At 37.8% G+C, this 9,207-nt stretch overlaps 1 protein-coding gene across 1 annotated transcript; it reads left to right on the top strand.

Annotated features, from left to right (window-relative positions):
* Positions 1 to 6,678: 6,678 nt before the first annotated feature.
* LOC110882445 (36.4 kDa proline-rich protein-like) lies at positions 6,679 to 7,314 on the top strand. Its single transcript, XM_022130464.1, has one exon. It carries the CDS (start codon positions 6,679 to 6,681, stop codon positions 7,312 to 7,314), a length of 636 nt encoding a protein of 211 aa, XP_021986156.1.
* Positions 7,315 to 9,207: the final 1,893 nt, after the last annotated feature.

The following is a 9,207-nucleotide window of genomic DNA, read 5'->3' as shown; positions in this document are numbered from 1 at the left end:
GTGTGTGTTTGCGAACTGATAAAGTTTCAAGTGTTGAGATCATAGTGTCCTGTAAAACAAACAAGTGTCATGATAATCAGCTCATCTAGACGGATGGTCATCCGATCGGATGGCCATCCAGACAGACGATCAGTGAGTGAAGTTTTGTGAAACTTCTAAGTTTCGAGTTAACGAAAGCGGTGTAATGACGCGTCAAACAAAGGAAACGTACCGAACCCAGCTCGTCGGTCGGCTGGGAACCACCCCTTCTTGAACCAACAAACTGTTTCCGGCGTATTTCATGTTTGGACTCGTCAAACTGTCCGTTTTCCGGTGAAGTTCAGTTCTAACAAACTGTTTCTGGCGTATTTCATGTTTGGACTCGTCAAACTGTCCGTTTTCCGGTGAAGTTCAGTTCTCAAGCCGGCTTTTGACTAAGAAACGAATCGAAAGTCTATTCGAGTCTGATTTCACCCATGTCTCGTATAAAAGTTGTAGAACAGTTCGAGAATCAAGTGTAAAACATGATGTTCATCAGATCCGAGCCGAAAACATCAGAAATCCCGTCGGACCTGGTATAAAAGTGTGATATTTCCTTAGATTTTGTTTAAAAGTTGTGAAAATCTGTTAGATCAGAGGCCGATGATGCTCCACAACAGGTTGTACAAACCATTGAGTGGAGAACACCTTCAAGAGGCCCAAAAACAGTTGGTTTTTATGAAAAAGCTTATGTGTTCGTGCGATTTTGATGAAGAATCATGTGTAGAAGTGTTAAATGATGAAGGTTGTATAAGAATCTGGGAGAAATACTTACAAGTTTGCCTTGATTCGACTAAAATGTGCTTGAAAGGACCTGGGAGTGCGTGTGGTCGGATGACAGAGGCAAAAGGTGTGAAATGAAGGGTGAAGGGGCCTATTTATAGCTGAAAGGGACAGCTAAGGCGGTGCAGTGTGCAAGGGGGTCAGATGGCTATTCGATCGAATGGTCATCCGATCGGATGTCCATTCGGACAGCCGAGACCTTTTGCTAGTTTTCCGACTTTGGTTCATTTTGCGAGCAAGATTAAGCGTTGTGTTGCATACTATTGTGGGTAGCCATTACAATGGTATAATTATATAATTAACACAAAAGTTTCCTAGTTTCGAGTCTGCGTTCAAGCTAGCTTATCATACAATAAGTACCAGTTTCTCGTTCAATAAGTATTCATATAGTATCAAAGTCTCTTGCTCACTAAAGAATCAAAGTTTCTCGTTCCATAAGTATCAAGTATCAAAGTCTCTTGTTTAATAAAGAATCGAAGTTTCTTGTTCAATAAGTATCAAGTTTCTAGTTTAACCAAGTATCAAAGTTTCACAAGTGTCAAATTTCAAGAGTCAAGTTTCAAAGTATCAAAATATTTAAGTATCATAAGAGTCAAGTATCAAGAGTAAGTTTCACAAAGTATCACACCGAGCAAAGTTTCACCTAGTTTAACATAGTTTAAGGCTCAAATAGGCAACAATAAGTATTACATGGACGAGACTTGTCAAAATATGAAAGTACCGCTTGTCTGGAAAGTAGGCCAAAACGCACCGTTCTGGCCAAAACGGGGCGCTTTAGGGGGTGTGGAAATAAGGTTTGAGGTGTATGAATATCAAGGTCCTTCAAAAAATACGAAAGAAAGTTATTGCTGTTGGGATTTGAACCAAAGCCTAAGTGGGAAAACCAAACAATTTAACCACCAGACTAGAATCATATTTTCTCCTACATTGATCAAAGCAATTATAATATACATATATACCTATATATATCTTTTTGTTATATGAGGCCCTAAAAATTTAAAAGCCAAGGTTGCTAACTTGTTTTTACTTATGCTTGAGTCGACCCAATATGTAAAGCATATTGTTTTTGTAAATCATGTTCAGAGAAAAAAACACTTGTATTGATTTTTGGTAAATATAGTAAAAGGATACAAATTCAATTTAATATTTCAATTATCAGTGTTTTGTAGTTGTAGTTACCATGAGGCTATGGGGTGTGAAGGGGCTTGTGTTGGAGTATTGATCGACACGTGGCGAGTATGAGATCCATAAGGTAATATTCAAAAACAAGGGGTGTGTTGTGTGTGACAACTGCCACTTTACGGTAACTTTCTTACACTTAAACTACTCATTTTTAGCTACATTTTTATGCATTTTGAACACCCGAACTGCGTATTTCGTGGCATACACTTAGAATACTCATGGAATACTTACTTATGATGCATATAATTCATTTTTATTAAGTACATTTGAAACAGTTTAAACAATGCATCGAAACTACTAGAAAAGCACCTAGTAAACTAGTATTCTGACGAAAACGCAGGATCCGCAGAAATCATCTAAACGACATCTTTAGAACTCAGACGAAAGTCCAACATCTAATATATATTAAACCCTAACTAGGAATGCAAGGGTTTGATTTAAAACCTTTCCGAAGTCCGATAACACTAAAAATTGCCCGAAAAGCACTAAAAGCGACGATTTCAACACTTTTCCGCAGAAATTCTGCAGAAATCAGCTTTCTAATATTTTTACATGTAATAATGCTATTTAACATAGAATTCATGTGAGGATACATTCGGGTATCATCCGAACCAATAACTACATCAATTCACACAAGTTACACAACTTAGCGTTCAAATAACGTCTAACCGAAACAATTCGAAACGAATATCCGAACAATATCAAATCTTTTTTTTAATGATCATCTAGTGTTATTTGGATCATTATGGTCTAGTAATGGTCACTTAACACCCACTTATCACTTAAACACTTACACAAACAAGTTTCCTAACATAACACCTTAAAATCTAACACTTAATCAAAAAAATCAAGTTCACCAAGCAAGGGTACCCCCCCCCCCCCGTTCTCGGCCCAAACCACTTGTGTGGGACCCCCTTTTTACCTTGTCTCCCTAAATATCTAGATATTTACCTTTGGTTACTAGTGGATTAACCAAGTGGGCAAGTGGTAAATGTTGGTGAAAGACTTTAAACACTTTGATTCATAATCAACAAAGATTTTCATCTCACTTTTCACCTTATTTTTCACATAGTTAAGAAACTCTCTCAACCTTCATATCCTAGCCAAGAACACCCACCAAAATCATTCATCTTTTTAACACGTTTTGATGATCAAAATGGAGCTTGAAGTTACTTAAGGTGATCTAAAGCAACAACAAGAAGAAGCAAGCTATTCCATCCATTCCATAGCTTCCAAACACCAAGATCCACACTTTTTTTTTCTTAATCATCATCAAGACTATCCCTAGCCATTAGTGCTAGAAGTAAGCTTCTAAAATCTCTTTTTTCATACTTATTTATGCATTATTTGTTTAAAGAACATGAAATAAACTAAATAATCATACAAAATAATATGAAAATACAAAGAAGCAAAATAATAATCATGATATAAAAGTGTGTTTATGTTGTGATTTAAAGATGATTACTTGCATATTTGATCTAGTTTTGATGATTAGCATACAAATAACTTGTTAGATGATGTTTAAAAACATAATCTAACAAGTGTGCATGAAAATGTTTAAGGGGTTTGTTAAACATAAATGTTTAGATAGATGATCATAATCTTTGATTTTGTTAAAGTATATAAAGTTTTTCTCTAAAAATAATATTTTTACAAAGTTATAAAAAGAAACATACAAGATGGGTTTTATAAAAAGTTTGTTAAAACTAGAAGTAAAGCATGGATTTTGAACTAGTTAACTTATATTATGATCATACCAAAACCCTACATGTTATTGATTTCATCTTGTTAAGATTTTGATATAAATCTCATATGTTTTTATTAAGAAAAGTATGAGAAGATTATTAGTGATTTTATAAGAAAAAGATATGTTTTATATAAACATGGCAAAGTATATATTTCAAAGGAAATATGGCTATTTTTCTTAAAAATCATAAGTTATAAAAACTATTATTTTTGACAAAATCTTTATTAGATTAAAAAGATTTTAAAGAATAGTTTTTATAAAAGCAAAGTTTGATATAAATATATTTTTTTAGAAAATATATATTTAGTTAACAACTTATGTGCTATGGGTTATTTGTTTGTATTAGTTATATGTATGATAACTAGGAACTTGAATACAATGGTACAAATAAACACAATGTACATTTCGACTAAAGTCTTACAAGACTACATGTAAATACGCCTTAAAAACAACTTACGGACATTCCGAGCTTTCAGACACAACTTATGGTCAAAACGACGACGAGTGAATCTATAAACATATCGCCATTCCAAGGAGTTACTACGACGCTTAGGCGATCTTTTGACGCGAATACATACAAATCACCGACAACAATATCCGGAGGTTTTGAAAACTTATAAAAACTATAATGTATTCTTTTAATTAAAAAGCCTAATATTTAGTAACTTTTATAAAAATGAAAGAATATATTTTCACAAATGGGCTTATTTTTAACACATGGGCTTATTTTACATATGGGCTTATTTTATACAAATGGGCTTATCATCCTAAATGGGCTAAGCCCAATACCAAAACTCATGGGCTAAGCCCAATACCAAACATATGGGCCAAAGCCCAATAACATTAAGCCCAATAACCTTTAGGCCCAATACTATTTAGGCCCAATAACATTAAGCCGAATAACATCAAGACATGGGCTCGGCCCAATGACATATAATTGATGAAAATAAAATTATACAATTTATTTATACAAGACATGAAATCAAGAGGACAAGACCCGATGATACAACTCACAAGATGCAAGATTACATATACATATACATATATATATTTGGTGAAATATATATATATAACAGTTTAACAAATCATACATCTAATACACAGTTCAACGAATAACAAAGACGTACAAGTCTTACACACATTTAAGACAGAAGACTTGTACTCAAGTCATTTACAAAGACCGAAGTGTCTAACAAATATAAGAACATTTGTAGGTCGCAACATTGTTCAAGACGACCACGCGTAAGATCACGAACACGTACCATTCACGGACGCAATACTGTGAGTTCATGTCCACTATTCATTTAAATGTTTTACAACTTTAAAAATGTCGGGGAAGATACATGTTCAATCGTATGTTAAAGTTAGGGAATGAAACACCTTAGATCATGTGCGAATTAGGGTTATACATCTAAGCACCATTAATCCAGTTTAGACCTAGGTACAAGTGGTTAGCTCTAATGGGTTTTGGTGAGCCCCACTCTTGGTCGTGGACCCATACAAAAGAGTGCTTTTGTGTCCCAGTCGATAGGAGTCGACATAAAATCGTCTAGGGTTGGATTGCTTCCTTTGTCGTCACACATATTAATGTCCTTGCAAAACATTAATGATCAACGATTTCATTGACGCTTTACATACTACAACTTACATTTTAAATACATCTTTTACAACTAAACTGCATGAATTCGCCAACTTTTATTGATGTTTTCCAAACTTAACATGTATTTCAAGGAATTAATGGACCATGTCGGGATTCACAGTCAAGATAACAAGTATCGGAACTCCATGCCATCTTTTGGAGGGTTTAACTATTATATTCCGCCTCTTTGCGGCAATATGATGGTTTAAACCTTAGTAGTTTATTTTCATGTTGATGTACAATAACACTTTACTTTTATGTTAATGGTTTGTACCCGACACACTAAACTTATGTTGTGATCTTTTGAAAAACAGTTATGTAATGGCAATGGAGTATGTTTTATTCATATAGTTTGTTCATGTACATCGATATTTATGCAATGAAAACCATACAGATCACACCTCGCGCTTCCGCTATGAGCGGGTGTGACAGGTTGGTATCAGAGCATCGATTGTAGTAAACCAGGATTCTTTCTCGAGTCTAAGTCTACAATCACTAGGGATCTCTCACGAAAACCATTTAAACACAAACAAATGTTTTCATTTGCATAAACATTTTTCATGGTCCATTTTCAACAAGAATTCATATCATACAAATCAAGCAAGGACATTAGTGTCTTAGTCATCTAAATGGTAGACATGCAACTTTAAGTTAATCCACACAACTCAATTAGGATAACTTAAAATGTACATTATGTGAAAAATACATTTCGTGTATATATGTAAAGTAACAATTAATCATACATGTCGAACAACTTATTTCTCATGTCACCATGTCTTCATCTGAAGGTAGCAACGTATACGACGACGTAGACCCCATGGAGATTGTATCCGACGATGATTACGTGCCGGAGGTTCAGGTCATCTCATCAGATAACGATTCTACGTCTGACAGCGACATGGACGACTTTCAGTCGTTCGCACTTCTAGGAGACATCATCGATGATGATGTGTTAGCTATTCCCCCTCTACTCAATGAGATAGTTATTTTGGGTCACCCGGAGGGTGAACATATAGTCGAGGTTATACCCTTATACGTCGCTCCTCTTGATGTTATGCCTTTTATCGTCGACCTCGATGATGACGACGACGTCGTTCCAGTGATTCCAGTGGATCACTTAGATGCTGATTTGGGAGACGGGGAAGTTCATGATCTGGTTATTCTAGAGGTTGTAGCACCGGTAGTTCTGATTATTGTTATTTCTTCTGATGCTGACACTGACTCAGATGCTTCCTCTTATGCATCCGTTACTTCGTCTGCACTATAGGCCATTGGCCTACAGCGAAACGCAGACTTTGGGGATGAACTCATGCCAGATGAGCCAGTTGTTCCTGCACCTGATCATATTCCTACTCCACCACATTCTCCAGTTCACTTACCTGCTGAGGAGCCTATTCTGGCCCCTGTTTCAGAGGGATCTACTGACCGTATCCGACTCATGCGCTTCGCACCTATCATACCACCCACAGATCATACCAACGAGGTAGGACCATCCGGACATGCCCACATACCACCCAGTGATATGGACCCATACTATCAGCAGTTTCGCTCAGTCCCACAGGTCCCTGTTGAGCCTCTTATTACACCAAAATCTCCACCCCATGTTATGCCCATGACAGATCCATACCATCCATCGCATTTCCCAGCTGTTACTACCAACGATCTTCTACTGTCTCTACAACTTCAGGTCGACATACTTTTTCGCAGAGTTCATGAGCTTCAGCAGCTTGCTGACGTCAGACCTCCACCACCATCAGTTCATTCACCACCACATGCTCCACCACCATCACCTGGTTTACCCACCATTGTCTTACGTGCTCGTGTACTGACGCTCGAGCAGCAGATAGACTTCCTTATCCGTCGAGTACAGGAACTCAAGGAGGAGGTTGCACACCTTCACAGTTTGGTACTTCTGACTCCACCACTTATCCCCCCTCCACCATAGATGTTCACTTGCAGGTTATCTTTTGTAACGGGATGTAGTTACCCGTTTTTGTGTACATATTGACGCTCCACCGAGTTTTGAAGACAACCGACAGACAGCGGATCACACAGTTTGAAGGAATATTTTGTTATCTCTTTTGTTTATACTAGACTAGTATGACCGAGTTATGTAGTCCGAGTCCATTTTGTTTCCTTTCAAACGATTATGTAACCGGTTGACTAAAATATATGAAAAACTTGGTGTTATCTTTTATATGCATCTGAATGGTCTGGTTGGACATATCTTATCGCTTTTGTTAACTTATTTACTCGTATGGTGTATGCCTTGGTGATATTGTTATTTAATGTTATGAATATATACATATTTTTTTCCTAATAAAAGAAATATTTAGTAACCAAATCAACGTCTAATCTTTATCCTATTTCTCCTTTGGAAGAATCATGCCACCAAGGAGAGCCTTACGTTCACGGAAAGTTAATCCACCCCCACCCCCACCAATGCCTACGACTGAGGCAGAACTGAATGCACTAATTGAAGAAAGGATAACACAACCCATAGCACTGTACGAAGCATCGCGCGTCGAAACCAGTGGTGGCACTGGCGGAACAGGCGGTACTACAAACAAAAACAATGCTAATGGTAATGTTTAGTCATTTTTGTTATAACTCATTCAATTCCTTTTGTGATATATTCGTGCGATTCACTGTTTGCTCATTCATAATCCGTGTGTCCAATTTCAGGGTGCACATTCAAGCAGTTTCTGGACTGCAAGCCACTTAACTACGATGGCACATGCGGTGCTGTGGCTTTCATGCGATGGACTGAGAAAACGGATTCCACTATCAGAATGAGCAGATGTTCCGCTAATCAGCATGTCACTTTCGTTACTGGCCTGTTTCTCAACGAGGCCCTTACATGGTGGAACTTACAAGTGCAAACTTTGGGTGATAACGTTGCATATGCGTTGACATGGGATGAACTGAAGGAACGTATGAGGGATAAGTACTGTTCTCGTGCTGAACTCCAGAAGTTGGAGAACGAGTTTTGGCACCTTACCATGATCGAAGCTGATATCATTGGATATACGCAAAGGTTTCACGATCTGTCCCGCGTGATTCCTTATCTTGTATCACCGGAATACAAGCGTATCGAACGCTACATCTGGGGACTTTCTCCCAAGATTCGGAGTCTGGTTACTGCAGCTAAACCCACGACTATTACTCAGGCTGTGACTATAGCCGTGAGTCTCACTGAAGACGGGGTCAGGATGAATATATTCTCAAAGAAAGGTGATGAGAAGAAAGAAACACATGTCGAGTCTTCCAACAATGGGAAGAGGAAGTACTTGAACTTCAAAAAGGGAACCCGTGGTAATAACAACAACAACAGTAACAACAACCACAACAACAATACCCCTAACAACAACAACAGGCGACAGAAGAACTCGCAAAAGGATGTAAGGGCGTTTGTAGCCACAAACGACACTGGTCCTAAGAAGTACGCTGGTACTTTACCCAAGTGTGAGCGATGCAAATATCATCACTTGGGCGATTGTCGGGTTGTCACGTGTGACAAGTGTGGCAAGAATGGCCACCGTGCTGAATCGTGTTGGGGAACGGGAAATAATACTGGATCAGGAAGTGGAAATGGTAACAAGAATGGGAACGGAAATGGGCGTGGTCAAGGATGCTTTGGATGCGGATGCAAAGATCACTTCAAGAAAGACTGTCCTAAAGAAAACCCAGCTCAGGGTAGGGCATTTATGATCGGAGCAAAGGATGCGCGCCAAGACCCTAATGTGGTCACTGGTACGTTCCTCATCAACAATCATTTCGCATCCATATTATTTGATACCGGTGCCGATTTTAGTTTTATTTCTATGGACTTTAAAAA

This window comes from Helianthus annuus, chromosome 10 (genome assembly GCF_002127325.2).
Source record: "Helianthus annuus cultivar XRQ/B chromosome 10, HanXRQr2.0-SUNRISE, whole genome shotgun sequence".
In the NCBI taxonomy this organism is placed as follows: domain Eukaryota; kingdom Viridiplantae; phylum Streptophyta; class Magnoliopsida; order Asterales; family Asteraceae; genus Helianthus; species Helianthus annuus.
Note: the sequence above shows the minus strand (reverse complement) of the source record. Positions and strands in the feature narration are given on the sequence as shown.

Excerpts from the sequence above, each read along its gene's own strand:
- LOC110882445 (XM_022130464.1), top strand. The coding sequence starts at position 6,679 with ATGCCAGATGAGCCAGTTGTTCCTGCACCTGATCATATTCCTACTCCA.